Source organism: Salmo salar, chromosome 06 (assembly GCF_965601325.2).
Source record: "Salmo salar chromosome 06, fSalSal1, whole genome shotgun sequence".
Classification (NCBI taxonomy): domain Eukaryota; kingdom Metazoa; phylum Chordata; class Actinopteri; order Salmoniformes; family Salmonidae; genus Salmo; species Salmo salar.
Window position 1 is genome coordinate 50,378,144 of NC_138296.1, and position 18,248 is coordinate 50,396,391.

Consider the following 18,248-nt stretch of genomic DNA (forward strand, 5'->3'; position numbering starts at 1 on the left):
TTGAAAAATCATAATCGGTCGACCTCTAATTTTGACTCTAGCCTCTTGTTTTCTTTCTTTCTCACTACCCACCTTTCTTCTACTCCCAGTCCTTCAGGGGATAGTCTGTTAGACTGTGTGAACAGAGAGAGAGCTCCACAAGATGCTGGCAGTCCTCTTCTTGGCTCTCATTCTATCGCAAAACATTTTACTCTATCCCATCTGACTCCCCACTCTTGCTCTCCCTTCCTCTTTATTACTCCCTCTCTAATGGTCTTTCCCTCACATTCCCATATCTCGTCATATTCAGCCTTAAAGAGAACAGGTTCTACACAGTGCAGACAGGAAGTCAACGCAGTGCAGCACATCTCTGGAAAGGGACTTATTATTCAGATGAAGCATATTAGGGAGCTACTCCCACACAGAAAATAACATGTTGCTGAAGATGGTGGGGACTGGACTGAAGTTACAATGGATTTCTGTTGTTAGTACTGGTATATTTGACAGATTCTTCATTGAGCATGCAATAGTCCAATTACTAGGCCTAATCTATGTCCTGGAAACATGAGTGAAGGATGCTTTGTTGCGAAATCGGAAGCCGATTCTAGATTTAATTTTGGATTGGAGATGCTTAGTGTGAGCCTGGAAGGGGAGTTTACAGTCTAACCAGACACCTAGGTATTTGTAGTTGTCCACATATTCTGCGTCAGAACCGTCCAGAGTAGTGATGCTAGACAGGTGGGCAGCGATCGGTTGAAGAGCATGTATTTAGTTTTACTTGCATTTAAGAGCAGTTGGAGGCCACGGAAGGAGAGTTGTATGGTTAGTTAACAGTGTCCAAAGAAGGGCCAGAAGTATACAGAATGGTGTCGTCTGCGTAGAGGTGGATCAGAGAATCACCAGCAGCGAGATCGTTGATGTATACAGAGAAAAGAGTCGGCCCGAGAATTGAACCCTGTGGCACCCCCATAGAGTTTGCCAGAGGTCCGGACAACAGGCCCTCTGATTTGACACACTCTGTCTGAGAAGTAGTTGGTGAACCAGGCGAGGCAGTCATTTGAGAAACCAAGGCTGTTGAGTCTGCCGATAAGAATGCGGTGATTGACAGAGTCGAGAGCCTTGGCCAGGTCGACGAATACGGCTGCACAGTATTGTCTTTTATCGATGGCGGTTATGATATTGTTTGGGACCTTGAGCGTGGCTGAAGTGCACCCGTGACCAGCTCGGAAACCAGATTGCAGAGTGGAGAAGGTACTGTGGGATTCGAAATGGTCGGTGATCTGTTTGTTAACTTGGCTTTCTAAGACCTTAGAAAGGCAGGGTAGGATAGATATAGGTCTAACAGTTTGGGTCTAGAGTGTCAGCTTTCCAATCTTTGGGGATCTCAGACGATACGAAAGAGAGGTTGAACAGGCTAGTAATAGGGGTTGCAACAATTGCGGCGGATAATTTCAGGAAGAGAAGGTCCAGATTGTCTAGCCCAGCTGATTTGTAGTGGTCCAGATTTTGCAGCTCTTTCAGAACATCAGCTATCTGGATTTGGGTGAAGGAGAAATGGGGGAGGCTTGGGCAAGTTGCTGTGTGGGGTGCAGAGCTGTTGACCGGGGTAGGGGTAACCAGGTGGAAAGCTTGGCCAGCCGTAGAAAAATGCTTATTGAAATTCTCAGTTATCGTGATTTATCGGTGGTAAGTGTTTCCTAGCCTCAGTGCAGTGGTCAGTTGGGAGGAGGTGCTCTTATTCTCCATCGACTTTAGTGTCCCAAAACTTTTTGGAATTAGTGCTGCGGGATGCAAATTTCTGTTTGAAAAAGCAAGCCTTTGCTTTCTTAACTGCCTGTGTATGTTGGTTCCTAACTTCCCTGAGAAGTTGCATATCACGGGGGCTATTCGATGTTAATGCAGTACGCCACAGGATGTTTTTGTGCTGGTCAAGGGCAGTCAGGTGAACCAAGGGCTATATCTGTTCCTGGTTCTACATTTTTTTGAATGGGGCATGCTTATTTAAGATGGTGAGGAAAGCACTTTTAAAGAATAACCAGGCATCCTCTACTGATGGCATGATGTCAATATCCTTCTAGGATACCCGAGCCAGGTCAATTAGAAAGGCCTACTCGCTGAAGTGTTTTAGGGAGCGTTTGACAGTGATGATGGGTGGTCGTTTGACCGTGGACCCATTACGGACGCAGGCATTGAGGCAGTGATCACTGAGATCCTGGTTGAAGACAGCAGAGGTGTATTTAGAGGTCCGGTTGAGATCTATGAGGGTGCCCGTGTTTACGGATTTGGGGTTGTACCTGGTAGATTCCACCGCGTTGGTGAAAATGGATCAAATGATTAGGGTGAGCATGTGGGCTACTAACAGCTTACTACACAGCATACACTTATGTATACTGTAGCTAAGAAATAGTATACTATCTCCCTTGCATATTACATCGTTTATGCTGCAGCATTCAATACATTTTTGGACTCACCTTGTGAAGGTGCCACGGCGGTCCTTTGCGGGCAAATTTTGTCATCAAACTTTGTCATCAAAGTCTGGCATTCTCTGGATTTATGGTGGGAACTCGGGGGGGGGGACACAGCCACTCCATTGAATAGCAGGCTAACGTTAGTGGTTGCTTTGCAATGCTTGTAGTTAGCCACTGATTCCTTCCAAACGACTCATAGTTTAATTTGCGATATCCAACTTGTTGTGTAATCTTTGTCCAATGAGCACTGATATGTTTTATCTATAATTTCTCTTCATTATTTCTCTTCATATGACAAGGATTAAAAATTATTTGCCAGTAGATTGTTGACTTGATTCATGATGATGACTGCTAGCTAAGATGTTGATGTGATCAGGCCAATCAAAGCTACATATAACGTGATTTGACGTCATTTTATCAGTGGCCAATGACCTTGAGCCTTCGTGGAAGGGCACTTGCAATATAACTCTATGGCAGGACCCAAAGGGCTGACATTTTGGATGTCAACCCTTACTAAGGACTTCAACTTGGCGATGACTTACTGTCCCCATGAGTGACAGAACATGGAGCCAATCATGGCGCAATGCTCCTATTTTCTGCTGGCTCACCTCACCACCACAGAAAGCACTGAGCTAGGCTGAAACACCTGCATTTTGGACCTGCCTTCCTCAAGAAAACAAAAAAGAGACCATGTGTTTATGCAGCTTTATTAATGAATTATATGTATTTTTTACATTGTTTGCAAACTGATATGTAACATGTATTAATGCCAAAATAACATGCAAAACTGGGAAGCCCCCCCAAAAAAATTATTTAGATATATTGCCACATATTTCAGTGCAATTAAACATCAAGTAACATGTGTATGTATTTTTAAGTATGTGTTCTGCAATGCACTACTATATAAAACATTCAGTAAAGCATTAGAAGTGTCAGAGTTGCGATATTCCAAATGAAAAAGTTAATGTTACATTTCAATAATACACGGCAGTGCTGTCTCACAGAACATCCATTACTACAATCCAGTTAAGTATTGTTCTGACGACACAAACCAAAGTCCGGTAAAATGATTAGATTGATGTGATTATTTTAAGAGTGCCTTTTATCTTTAGGATGCCCAGAACACATGCATTTCTAAGACAATGTATTCACAATGCATAGTTGCATTTGTAATTACCATAACTCCTTGAGGGAAACAATGACAACTGGGTCGTTCTTGAATTGCTGTGACATTTGGGGATTTTGGAAACGTCCATTCTCCAGATATTATTTAAATGTATTTGGGTACATCTTCCCATTTCAAATCAACTATTATGGCAGCTTAATGACTTTAAATAATTTCTACCATTATGATAGAATTGTGGCACCAGTAGGAGTAGTAACACCAATGACACATTTTAGGTAAATTAGGGTAAGTCTTTAACACTTTAAAAATAATTTACTAAAGTGATATGATGAATAATTTTGCTCACAATGTAATTGTCCTTCATTTACATTTCAATTGAGGTGACCACATCAGTTGAGGCAACCCCATAGCACAGTCATAGTAAGTATGCCACATTATATGCAATACAGCCAACATGTATGCAAGTATATTTGGAGGTTGAGTTGCTAATTGTTTACATAAAAATGTAACTTGAATGTTGGCTGTATGGTATATATGAGGGAGGTGTGCCCCTTCCTGTCAAATGAGGTCATTAATGGAGAAAAAAATCAGCAAGTAAAAATATGGTCACACATATTGAGGTACTATGCCCTTATTAGTACCACATTGAGACAGTTTCTTGTGTAACTTGCTATTTATTAACAATAACTATTTATTATAGCTTATAATGAGGTTAAGGATTGACTAGTAATATTTGCCTTATAATGTTTGAATAACAAATCACTTAATTAAGCCATATGGCTAATAACACAAAGGCCTTAAGCTACTTATTTACATACTTAGCCACTAATTTCTAGTGTATAATATGTGTTCCTTCAAATAGTGTTACCCTTGTTTGAATTGTTGTTACTAATTGGCCCAAGGCTGCATCATTCGTGGGGGGACATGTTTACTGTTACCTTGTATAGCTTTGTAATGAGATCAGCTTTAATATTGCAGATAGTGTAATTATCTGCATCATTTCCAATCCCCCATATATTTTTATTATATACATTATTTTCCTTCTTTTAATAGCTTTTGTTTGTTTGTTTTCATTGAACTATACAATCTATTTTGTCTACTTTCTAGCATTCAAAATAATAGATATCTCTTAATGCCCAAATTATGTCACTACGACTCTATACTGGGTCAATGTGCTTGCCCTAAGTATTGCATGCAGTATAAAGGACTTGCATTATGTTTTATCATTGATAAACATTTCAATATAAACAAAAACATGAATGATGTGCAATTATTTGTCCTTTAAAGTGTTTTTCATGGTTGCAAATGCCACAGAAATTCAAGATTGACCGAACTACTTTGAATACATGTACAGTGCCTTCAGAAAATCGTCACACCTGTCATGATGTTGGCCTCTTTGAGTACAGGGAGGACAGTTGACCCCCTCCCCCCCCTTTGCACCATCCCCCAACCTACCTTCCCCCACCCAGTCCCTGTGTGAAGGAGTGGTAAAATTCCAGGAGAGTCTCTGGCCACATGGCCCATAGAGAGACACAGGAAATTCTTCCAACTCACAGAATTGGGGAGCCAAGCGACATTTGTGTTCTGGAGAAGGTATGGAAGACTGGTGAAGAATCCAGCTACGAACTGGTCCGCTTGGTACAATTTTGTGATACTCAGAAGAGACAATATAGCCATATTACCATAAAACGGTTTATATAATAGCCTCAGCCTTGAGACTTGCATTCACATGGTTGTATAGAATGTATTAATAAGGATAAAGCTATTTGTAATACATTGAGATGCTATGTACTGATGTTAATGTGATAGAATTATATTTCTGTACCAAGCTTAACTCAGTCATCGGCACGCCCCCAGGGACACAGACAGGACCAGGCATCATTTGACAAGCCTGTTCTATGGTCACTATAAAACACACCCTGATTTACATTTCTAACAGACCCGGCCTCCACTCCATTGCGAGTTGGCCAATAGGTTTGACCATCCAAGTACTCTACTGAAAGTGAACTATACCACGTGGTTAACTTTTAGACTATTGATACCAACAGAATAAGAACAAGTCTTTGATATTAATTATTAGTCTGCAGCTAAGTAAATTATATCATTGAACGCGAAGACCAACGAAACACCCATTCTATGACGACATTAATGAATGTCGCTTTGAAAGATCCATTCTAACAGAGAGAGAGAGAGAGAGAGAGAGAGAGAGAGAGAGAGAGAGAGAGAGAGAACGCGGACAAAACTCTCCAACCGAACGACGCTCCAACAAGGATCCCGACGACACACTGAGCGTAAATATATATTGATTGCAATTGTTCCCGAATGAGTGAGCGTTCAATTGTCAATTGTTAATATTAATGAACTCTGTACCTTCTCAGCTGCCCTTTATGACCCATTGTTCAACAAGACACCAGCCATGCCTGTTTTAGCCCACTAGGGCACATTACTCTACCAATTCTTTGTGATGATAATTACTGTTTGTATACTTTCTGTGAATTAATTAGTTTAGTAAATAAATGATTTTAAGACAATTGATGTATGGATGACTCTTAGTAAAGACTGGGTTCGTGCAGATACAACAATTTACGACGTTTGGAATGAGACTGGACGCGAGGTAAAATACACCATTTAAACCAGAAGATAATCGGCCTATACTATAATAGAATATAATATATGATGTTATAATATAGGAAAGTTATATTAGGAAAATTATAACTTTGTAATCTGAATATTTTCCTTGGTGCCCCGATCTCCTAGTTAATTACAATTAAACGATTAATCCGTTTAATCGCGTGATAATAATTACAGGGAGTTAATTGATAAACATGTCTTCAGTTTAATGGTACCCCAAAGACACGACACACCCCTTGACTTTTTCCATTTAAAAAGTCATGTTGTGTGAATACTTTCTGAAGGCATTGTATGTGTTCTTTCATTTCCAGTGTAATTCTACACCAGGTCACTTTAAAATGTGAATGTTTTGGCTTGGTGTGCGGGATCGTGTCCACCTTACAGTGTAATGTGCTCTTGGCTACTCTCTCCGTTGTCACTACTGGAGCTGGCATCCTCTGCCACAGTCCTCTTCAGGGCTGTTGTTCTCAGATGACTCAGGGCTTTCTTCATCCACTGTCAAACACAAAAGATCCCAATGATCTCAAAACTTATCCTCGGGGGGTGGGGGGGTATAGAATGTTAAAATAATTTGTTAAAATATTGAATTTGGCCTTTAGTACTAAGCCCATAGAAACACATTGAATAACACATTCGTGAATGGCAAAAAAGACTAGCAAAAAATAAATCATAAGGAATTGAAGTGTCATTTTTAAGAAACCTCAGGAAATATGTTTGTTTTTTCAACATATTTACCCCTTTATTTTTGTTGGCACAAAACTACCTCCATACCTCCAATTGTTTGTATGGGTTACCTTCAGACGAGTCCCGTGACACTTGTGGGGGTTGTAGAGCAAAACGGAGAACACCATCAGGTTTACAAGAGTCTCTCCCTTCCATACAGTGGTCATAATAGTTAGGCCAAACCGTTCGGATGCCACAGACATTTATGTGAGAAGACCGATTTTTTTGGGATGTCTCATGGTCTGACAAACACCGCTGTAGCTTGGTAACCTTCCACCGCAGATGTGGGAGGCCGACATAGGCAGATGCGGTGGATTGAGACACATCCCTTGCAAAAACGGATATTTCTATCTTAAACTGGCAGATTTTGATGGGATTTTTTATATGGGTGTGTCAATAGGCTCTTAAGGATTTTAAAGGGCAACTATGCCACTTTTCAATCTCATATTCATTACCTCCAGCAGTGTCTACATATAGTGCTTTCGGAAAGTTTTTCAGACCCCTTGACTTTTTCCACATTTTGTTACATTACAGCCTTATTCTGAAATTGATTAAATAAATAAAAATCCTTGGCAATCTAAACACAGTAAGATGGCGCCGACATATATGGCAGCTCTGCTTCTAGCTCCAAAGCAACTTTGCAGTATTTTTATGTGTGTTACTTCATACATTATTAGCCCAGAAAAGGTTTTGTGTTATTACATACAGCCGGAAATAACTTTTGGATATCAGAGCAGCGGTAACTCACCAGCATTACGACCAGGAATACGATTTCCCGAATTGGATCCTTTGTTCATACCCCCCAGGACAATTGAACTTTTTCCAGAGGCTGCTCCAAAACACCGCCGGTGGAGAAGAGGTATTCAGAGTGGAATTCTAGTCCGACTCAGGAGGCGTGCACACCATCTACCGAGTATATTACTTGCTAATGTTCAGTCTCTGGATAATTAAGTAGACGAGCTAAGGGTGAGGGTATCCTTCGGGATATACTGTCCCTGTCCATTCAGCCATCTGGGTTCTCAGTGCATCGCGCAGGCAGGAATAAAGAAGAAAGGAGGGGGCGTATGTTTCATGATTAACCACTCATGATGCGATTGTGATAACATACAGAAACTCAAGTTCTTTGGTTCACCCGACCTAGAATACCTCAATCAAATGCTGGCCGTATTACCTCCCAAGGGAATTATCTTGGGAGTCACAGCCGTGTATGTTCCTCCTCAAGCCGATACCACAACGGCCCTCAAAGAACTACACTGGACTTTATGCAACCTGGAAATCACAAATCCTTTGGCCGCATTTATTGTAGCTGGAGATTTTAGCAAAGCAAATTTGAGGAAAACGCTAACGAAGTTCTAGCAACACATTGAAGGTAGTACATTGGACCAAAACATTGGACCACTGCTACTCACCTTTTCGAAATGCCTAAAAGGCGCTTCCCTGCCCTCCCTTAGGCAAATCTGATTACGACTCCATTTTTCTCCTACCTTCCTATAGGGAGAAACTCAAACAGGAGGTACCCGTGCTAAGGTCTATTAAATGCTGGTCTGACCAATCGGAATCCATGCTTCAAGATTGTTTTGATCAGTCGGACTGGGACATGGCTAGCCTCTGAGAATTACATCGATGAATAGACGGAAAAGGTGACTGAGTTCATCAGGAAGTGTATAGGAGATGTTGTACCCACTGTGACTAATAAAACCTACCCAAACCAGATGGCAGCATTCGCACAAAACTGAAAGCGCAAACCACAGCATTTAACCATGGCAAGTTGACTGGGAATACGGCCGAATACAAATAGTGTAGTTATTCCCTCAGTAAGGCAATCAAACAGGCAAAACATCAGTACAGAGACAAAGTGGAGTCCCAATTCAATGGCTCAGACACAAGACGTAGGTGCATGGTCTACAGACAATCACGGACAACAAAGGGAAAACAAGCCACGTCGCGGAATCTGAAGTCTAAACACTTTCTTCACCCGCTTTGAGGACAACACAGTTTCACCGACGTGGCCCGCTACCAAGGACTTTGGGCTCTCCTTCTCCGTGGCTGACGTGACTAAGACATTTAGGCGTGTTAACCCTCGCAAGGCTGCCGGCACAGACGTCATCCCTAGCCACGTCCTCATAGCATGCACAGACCAGCTGGCTGGAGTATTAACGGACATATTCCTGTCCCAGTTCCTACTTGCTTAAAGATGTCCACCATTGATGCTCTACCCAAGAAAGCAAAGGGAACTGAACAAAATGACTATCATCCTGTAGCACTCAATTCTGTCATCATAAAGTGCTTTGAGAGGCTAGTCAAGGATCAAATCACCTCTACCTTACCTGACACCCTAGACCCTCTTCAATTTTCTTACCCCCCCCAATAGATACACAGACGATGCAATCGCCATCGCACTGCACACTGCCCTATCCCATCTGGACAAGAGGAATACCTAGGTAAGAATGCTGTTCATTGACTATAGCTCAGCATATAGTCAATGAACAGCATAGTACCCTCCAACCTCATCATTAAGCTTGGGGCCCTGGGTCTGAAACCCCGCCCTGTGCAACTGGGTCCTGGACTTCCTGTCAGATGACCCTCAGGTGGTGAAGGTAGGAAACAACACCTCCACTTCGCTGATCCTCAACACAGGGGCCCCACATGGGTGCGTGCTCATCCCCCTCCTGTTCTCCCTGTTTACCCATGACTGCGTGGCTATGCACGCCTCCAACTCCATCATCAAGTTTGCAGATGACACAACAGTAGTAGGCCTGATTACCAACAATGACGACACAGCCTAAAGGGAGGAGGTGAGGGCCCTGGGAGAGTGGTGCCAGAAAAATAAGCCGAACTGAGCAATTGGGTGGGGGGGAGGGGGCTTGGTCAGGGAAGGGACCAAGAATTCGATAGTCACTCTGATAGAGCTCCAGAGTTCCTCTGTGAAGATGGGAGAACCTTCCAGAAGGACAACCATCTGTGCAGCACTCCACCAATCAGGTAGAGTGGCCAGACAGAAGCCACTCCTCAGTAAAAGGCCGCTTGGAGTTTGCCAAATGGCACCTGAAGGACTCTGTCTCTGGTCTGATGAAACCAAGATTGAACTCTTTGGCCTGAATACAAAGCATCACGTCTGGAGGAAACCTGGCACCATCCCTACGGTGAAGCATGGTGGTGGAAGCATGGTGGTGGCAGCATCATGCTGTGGGAATGTTTTTCAGCAGCAGGGACTGGGAGACTAGTCAGGATCGAGGCAAAGATGAACGGAGCATATGACAAAGATTCTTGATGAAAACCTGCTCCAGAGCACTCAGGACTTCAGACTGGGGTGAAGGTTCACCTAACAACAGGACAACGACCCTAAGCACACAACCTAGACAACGCAGGAATGGCTTCGGGACAAGTCTGATTTTCTTTGAGTGGCTCAGCCAGAGCCCGGAATTGAACCCGATCGAACATCTCTGGAGAGACCTGGAAATAGCTGTGCAGCGACGCTCCCCATTCAACCTGACAGAGCTTTAGAGGATCTGCAGAGAAGAATGGGAGAAACTCCCCAGATACAGGTGTGCCAAGCTTGTAGTGTCATACCCAAGAATACTTGAGGCTGTAATCACTGCCAAAGGTGCTTCAACAAAGCACTGAGTAAAGGGTCTGAATACTTATGTAAATGTGATATTTCAGTTTTTTTGTTTTATACATTTGCAAACATTTCTAAAACCTGAATTTGCTTTGTCATTATGGGGTATTGTGTGTAGATTGATGAAGGAAAAAAAATATTTAATCCATTTTAGAATAAGGCCGTAACGTAACAAAATGTGGAAAACGTCAAGCGGCCTGAAAACTTTCCGAATGCACTGTATAACAGAAAAATGCTTGACAAAAACAATCATAACAACATACACTACTGTTCAAATGTTTGGGGTCACTTAGAAAATTCCTTGTTTTTGAAAGATAAGCACATTTTGTGTCGATTAAAATAACATCAAATTGATCAGAAATACAGTGTAGACATTGTTAATGTTGTAACTGACTATTGTAGCTGGAAACGGCAGATTTTTTATGGAATATCTACATTGGCGTACATAGGCCCACCATCAGCAACCATCACTTATGTGTTCTAATGGCGCATTGTGTTAGCTAATCCAAGTTTATCATTTTAAAAGGCCAATTGATCATTAGAAAACCCTTTTGCAATTATGTTAGCACAGCGGAAAACTGTTGACCTGATTAAAGAAGCAATAAAACTGGCCTTCTTTAGACTAGTATCTGGAGCATCAGCATTTGTGGGTTCGATTACAGGCTCAAAATGGTCAGAAACAAAGGACTTTCGTCTGAAACTCGTCAGTCTATTCTTGTTCTGAGAAATTAAGGCTATTCCATGCGAGAAATTGCCAAGAAACTGAAGATCTCGTACAACGCTGTGTACTACTCCCTTCACAGAACAGAGCAAACTGGCTCTAACCAGAATAGAAAGAGGAGTGGGAAGCCCTGGTGCACAACTGAGCAAGAGGACAAGAACATTAGAGTGTCTCCCGCAAAACAACAGTCTCAACGTCAACAGTGAACAGGTATCTCTGGGATGCTGGCCTTCTAGGCAGAGTTCCTCTGTCCAATGTCTGTGTTCTTTTGCCCATCTTATTATTTTATTTTTATTGGCCAGTCAGAGATATGGCTTTTTCTTTGCAACTCTGCCTAGAAGGCCAGCAGCCTCTTCACTGTTGACGTTGAGACTGGTGTTTTGCAGGTACTATTTAATGAAGCTGCCAGTTGAGGACTTGTGAGGTGTCTGTTTCTCAAACTAGACACTCTAATGTACTTGTCCTCTTGCTCAGTTGTGCACCAAGGCCTCCCACGCCTCTTTCTATTCTGGTTAGAGCCAGTTTGCTCTGTTCTGTGAAGGGAGTAGTACAGTCGTGGCCAAAAGTTTTGAGAATGACACAAATATACATTTTCACAAAGTCTGCTGCCTCAGTTTGTATGATGGCAATTTGCATATACTCCAGAATGTTATGAAGAGTGATCAGATGAATTGCAATTAATTGCAAAGTCCCTATTTGCCATGAAAATTAACTGAATCCCCCAAAAACCTTTCCACTGCATTTCAGCCCTGCCACAAAAGGACCAGCTGACATCATGTCAGTGATTCTCTCGTTAACACAGGTGTGAGTGTTGACGAGGACAAGGCTGGAGATCACTCTGTGATGCTGATTGAGTTCGAATAACAGACTGGAAGCTTCAAAAGTAGGGTGGTGCTTGACAACCATGGTTACATGCAAGGAAACACGTATCGTCATCATTGCTTTGCACAAAAAGGGATTCACAGGCAAGGATATTGCTGCCAGTAAGATTGCACCTAAATCAACCATTTATCTGATCATCAATAACTTCAAGGAGAGCGGTTCAATTGTTGTGAAGAAGGCTTCAGGGCACCCAAGAAAGTTGTGCCAGGACCGTCTCCTAAAGTTGATTCAGCTGCGGGATCGGGGCACCACCAGTACAGAGCTTGCTCAGGAATAGCAGCAGGCAGGTGTGAGGCGAAGACTTTTGGAGGATGGCCTGGTGTTAAGAATGGCAGCAAAGAAGCCACTTCTCTCCAGGAAAAACATCAGGGACAGACTGGTATTCTGAAAAAGGTACAGGGATTGGACTGCTGAGGACTGGGGTAAAATCATTTTCTCTGATGAATCCCCTTTCCGATTGTTTGGGGCATCCGGAAAAAAGTTTGCCCGGAGAAGACAAGGTGAGCGCTACCATCAGTCCTGTGTCATGCCAACAATAAAGCATCCTGAGACCATTCATGTGTGGGGTGCTTCTCAGCCAAGGGAGTGGGCTCACTCACAATTTTGCCAAAGAACACAGCCATGAATAAAGAATGGTACCAATACATCCTCCGAGAGCAACTTCTCCCAACCATCCAGGAACAGTTTGGTGACAAACAATGCTTTTTCCAGCATGTTGGAGCACCTTGCCATAAGGCAAAAGTGATAACTAAGTGGCTCGGGGAACAAAACATCGATATTTTGGCTCCATGGCCAGGAAACTCCCCAGACCTTAATCCCATTGAGAACTTGTGGTCAATCCTCAAGAGGCAGGTGGACAAACAAAAACCCACAAATTCTGACAAACTCCAAGCATTGATTATGCAAGAATGGGCTGCCATCAGTCAGGATGTGGCCCAGAAGTTAATTGACAGCATGCCAGGGCGGATTGCAGAGGTCTTGAAAAAGAAGGGTCAACACTGCAAATATTGACTTTTTGCATCAACTTCATGTAATTGTCAATAAAAGCATTTGACACTTGCTTGTAATTATACTTCAGTATTCCATAGTAACTAAATATCTAAAGACACTGAAGCAGCAATCTTTGTGGAAATTAATATTTGGCCCTGACTGTACACTGCGTTGTACGAGATCTTCAGTTTCTTGGCAATTTCTCACATGGCCTTCATTTCTCAGAACAAGAATAGACTGATGAGTTTCAGACGAAAGTTCTTTGTTTCTGCCCATTTTGAGCATATAATCGAACCCACAATTGCTGACACTCCAGATTGTCAACCTGTCTAAAGAAGTCCAGTTTTATTGCTTCTTTAATTAGGACAACAGTTTTATGCTGTGCTAACATAATTACAAAAGCGTTTTCTCATGATAAATTGGCCTTTTAAAATGATAAACTTGGATTAGCTAACACAATGTGCCATTGGAACACATGAGTGAAGGTTGCTGATAATGGGCATCTGTACGTTTCCAGGTACCATAGTCATTTACAACATTAACCATGCCTACACTGTATTTCTGATCAATTTGATGTTATTTGAATGGATAAAAAAACGTGCTTTTCTTTAAAAAATAAGGACATTTCTAAGCGACCCCAAACTGTTGAACGGTAGTGTACATGAATTTCATCCAGAAGTGAATTAATGACAGCAGGGAAAGAAGATAGCGGTTCAGTATCATCTACCGTATACTCACTCTGTATTGGCAAGAAGGCCTCATCACCGTTCTCTCTGATCATTTCCTCTATTTTGTCCAGCAGATCTGAGATGTTTCTTGTGTCCTTCCCTGGCATCTTGCTGTCCACCACGTGATAATAGTTTCCACAGTATTCCAACAACCTGTGGAGCTCCCGCCCTCCCCTCTGAATGTGCTCCTCGACCGGTGTTCGGCCCAGCCAATCCCCGCAGCTGAACAGCACCATGGTGTGGAGACACGCCCTATCACCAAACAGGCCCTCCAGGTGGGCCTCCAGGGTCCGCCTCTTGCGTGAAGTGAGGGTGGAGATGATGGGCAGCACCAGGAGAAGGGTGTGGGGGCCAGGCCGGAGGAGGGTAGCCCCTCGCTTTGACTCCTGTCTGACGTGTTTCGGGGTGCGTCTTATGGAGAACCAGTCCCAGCCAGGCGTGTCAACAATGGTGACCCTGCGTCCGGCCACCTCGGCCTGCCTCCTAAGGCTCTGCGCCGTCTCTGTCCCCGACTCAAAGTCCCGACGGCCCAGGATGGTGTTCCCTACAGAACTTTTTCCCACTCCTTTCCAGCCCAGCAAGAGGACCCTCAGCTCTGTGAGAGACAGGGAGAGATAGAAAGCTTTATAACGTGTATGTTATTTATTTAAACCTTTATGAACTTTTATGAACTATTATGCCAAGTATACAAAACTCTTAGAAAAGCAGGTTATATTTAAAAAGGTTCTTCAGGTGTCCCCATGGGAGAACCCTGTTAACCGGTGTTATTAAATTAACCGTTGTTAAAAACCCTTTTAGGTCCCAGGTAGAACCCTTTAGGGGTTCCATGTAGAACCCTTTCCACAGAGGGTTCTACATGGAATCCAAAAGGGTTCTTCAAATGGTTCTCCCGTGGGGATAGCTGGAGAACCCTTTTGAAACCCTTTCTTCTAAGAGTGAAGGCAATAAGAGCTGGTCACCTCTGGGAGGGCCTCCGACCATCCGCAGCCTCTGCCTCTCCCTCTCCTCCCGCTCCTCTCTCATCCGCCTCTCTTCCACCGCCTTCCTTGCCTGCTCTTCCTCTAGCAGAATCAGTTCGTTTACTGCAAAATACCAGCCATGGTTTTCCTTAACCTGCTCCTCTACCTTCTCCAGCAGCTCCTGAACTTGTGTGTTTACCGTGTTGTCATCCCCACTCTGCTGTGTGTTACTATCCAGGCCATGGTATCTGTTACCACACCTCTCCACCAGCCACTGAAGGGGCTCCCTAGCTGCAATGAACTCCTCTACGAATGTCCCCTCAGGTAGCTGGTCAACCCCAGTGAAGAGCACCATGGTGGACCTCCAGGCCCCTCCTCCTAGATGACCCAGCTGCTTCTCTGCAGCCTTCCTGTGGCCCTCTGTGAAGGGCTGTGACACGGGGACCACCACCAGGAGCGCGTGGGGCCCTGGGGGACAGAGGGTGGCACCGACACATGGTCCCTCCTTGCTAGCCCGCTCTGGCGGGACCCCGGTGGTATCATCCGCTGAGTCATGGGGTATAATCCAGCCTGGGGTGTCGACCACGGTGATACGCCTCCTGCAGACCCCCCCGTGGCCAACGGTGCTGTGGATAGTCTCTGTCCCAGTCTGGAAGACCTCCTCACCTAGGATGGCATTCCCTGTGGTGCTCTTCCCAGCTCCTGGTCCCCCCAGCAACAGAAGCCTACGCTCCGGGAGATGACAGAAGGGTTCAACTGCCGGAGATGACAACGACTGGCAGATGTTTGGACTCTCCATTTGAGCTCCCCAAGGCGGAAAGGTAGTGAGCAAAAGATAATTTCCTGTTTTAATGTCTATGCTGTCAGATGGCCAGAGAAGAGAGAGCTATAACTGACAGTAGCTTCTGTTGGGATTGTCCATGGAAGAGTGCAGATTAATATCTGTAGCGAAACATAGAGGAGCAGAGCTACAGAACTAAACTCACCTACCGGTACCAAATTCAGAGCCAGTGGAGAATGTAGCCATTTTGTCTCTAGCCTCTTGTTTTCTTTCTCACCCCTCCACCTCCATGCTTTTTCCCTCCTGCTCCTTCAAGGGATACCAGTAGTCTGTCATATGGTGTATCCTGACCGGTCCACAAAATGCTGGCAGTCAAAAAGGTTTCCTCTTCTATTCTCTCTCCGTATCATTCTCACTCTCATTCAATCGCAGAACATTTCACTCTATCCCACCCCACTCTCTCTCTCGCTCTCTCGCTCTCTTTCACTCACTGTTTCCCCATTCTCTCTTTGTCTCTCCTTCTCTCTGTTCCTCCCCTTTTCTTTCTCCCTTTCTCTCTGTAGGTCTTTCTGTCTTGCCCCTTCTTCCCTGGAACTACGTTTTTTCTCTTTTTTTATTTATCTTCTCAAGAGCGAAGATTGCGCAGACAGGAAGTCAACACCATGCAGCTTCGGGGAAATGACTGGTCATATTGAGGTGAAGCAAACCAGCACGACATACTGCTACAGACAGAGACAAAGTGAGGAGCAGCGCTGGAGAGAAGTTACGGTGGTTACAGCTGTGGGAAGAATGCCCCCAATGCTGCACTCTATTTATAATACAGACATTGGAGGAACACGTGTGAGAGAGGGAGAATGAGGGAGGAGGGAGAGAGATGATGATCATATTGAAATAGGGTATTTACAAAAAAGACAACATTTGAAATGCAGACCAGAAATGTGTGGTTTATGTACAGTTGAAGTGTGAAGTTTACATACACTTAGGTTTGAGTCATTAAAACTCGTTTTTCAACCACCACAAATTTCTTGTTAACAAACTATAGTTTTGGCAAGTCAGTTAGGACATCTACTTTGTGCATGACACAAGTAATTTCTCCAACAATTGTTTACAGACAAATTATTTCACTTATAATTCACTGCATCACAATTCCAGTGGGTCAGAAGTTCACATACACTAAGTTGACTGGGCTTTAAAACAGCTTGGAAAATTCCAGAAAATTATGTCATGGCTTTAGAAGCTTCTGATAGGCTAAATTACATAATTTGAGTCAATTGGAGGTGTACCTGTGGATGTATTTCAAGGCCTACCTTTCAACTCAGTGCAAATTTGCTTGACATCATGAGAAAATCAAAAGAAATCAGCCAAGACTTCAGAATATTTTTTTTTAGACCTCCACAAGTCTGGTTCATCCTTGGGAGCAATTTCCAAACGCCTGAAAGTACCACGTTCATCTGTACAAACAATAGTACGCAAGTATAAACACCATGGGACCACGCAGCTGTCATACCGCTCAGGAAGGAGACGCGTTCTGTCTCCTAGAGATGAACGTACTTTGATGCAAAAAGTGCAAATCAATCCCAGAACAACAGCAAAGGACCTTGTGAAGATACTGGAGGAAACAGGTACAAAAGTATCTATATCCACAGTAAAACAAGTCCTATATTGACATAACCCGAAAGAACGCTCAGCAAGGAAGAAGCCACTCCTCCAAAACCGCGATAAAAAAGCCAGACTACGGTTTGCAACTACACATGGAGACAAAGATCGTACTATTTGGAGAAATGTCCTCTGGTCTGATCAAACAAAAATGGAACTGTTTGGCCATAATGACCATCGTTATGTTTGGAGGAAAAAGGGGGAGGCTTGCAAGCCGAAGAACACCATCCCAGCCGTGAAGCATGGGGGTGGCAGCATCATGTTGTGGGGGTGCTTTGCTGCAGGAGGGACTGGTGCACTTCACAAAATAGATGGCATCACGCGGATGGAAAATTATGTGGATAAATTGAAGCAACATCTCAAGACATCAGTCAGGAAGTTAAAGCTTGATCGCAAATGGGTCTTCCAAATGGACAAAACTCAGTTTCACAATTCCTGATATTTAATCCGCGTAAAAAATCCCTGTCTTAGATTAGTTAAGATCACCACTTTATTTTAAGAATGTGAAATGTCAGAATAATAGTAGAGAGAATGATTTATTTCAGCTTTTATTTCTTTCATCACTTCCCAGTGGGTCAGAAGTTTACATTCACTCAATTAGTATTTGGTAGCATTGCCTTTAAATTATTTAACTTGGTTCAAACTTTTCGGGTAGCCTTCCACAAGCTTCCCACAATAAGTTGGGTGAATTTTGGCCCATTCCTCCTGACAGAGCTGGTGTAACTGAGTCAGGTTTCTAGGGCTCCTTGCTCGCACATGCTTTTTCAGTTCTGCCCACACATTTTCTATAGGATTGAGGTCAGGGCTTTGTGATAGCCACTCCAATACCTTGACTTGTTGTCCTTAAGCCATTTTGGCACAACTTTGGAAGTATGCTTGGGGTCATTGTCCATTTGGAAGACCCATTTGCGACCAAGCTTTAACTTCCTGACTGATGTCTTGAGATGTTGCTTCAATTTATCCACATAATTTTCCATCCTCATGA

General features: G+C 43.4%; 1 protein-coding gene across 1 annotated transcript; it reads right to left on the bottom strand.

Moving 5' to 3' along the window:
• Positions 1-3,138: 3,138 nt before the first annotated feature.
• Positions 3,139-16,401, bottom strand: LOC106607445 (GTPase IMAP family member 8). Its single transcript, XM_014204399.3, has 3 exons — positions 14,827-16,401; positions 13,878-14,462; positions 3,139-6,699 (listed from the first exon to the last, which is right to left on the bottom strand). The coding sequence occupies exons 1-3, from the start codon at positions 15,623-15,625 to the stop codon at positions 6,623-6,625; spliced, it is 1,461 nt and encodes a 486-aa protein (XP_014059874.1). The 5' UTR covers positions 15,626-16,401; the 3' UTR covers positions 3,139-6,622.
• Between the last annotated feature and the right edge of the window lie 1,847 nt (positions 16,402-18,248).

Bases quoted from the DNA above. Each gene is read 5' to 3' on its own strand.
- LOC106607445 (XM_014204399.3), bottom strand. From the start codon at position 15,625: ATGGAGAGTCCAAACATCTGCCAGTCGTTGTCATCTCCGGCAGTTGAA. The intron at 14,463-14,826 runs GTGACCAGCTCT...TGTCTCTCACAG, and splicing joins GGTCGGAGGCCCTCCCAGAG to AGCTGAGGGTCCTCTTGCTG. The intron at 6,700-13,877 runs GTGAGTATACGG...TGTGTTTGACAG, and splicing joins GGCCTTCTTGCCAATACAGA to TGGATGAAGAAAGCCCTGAG.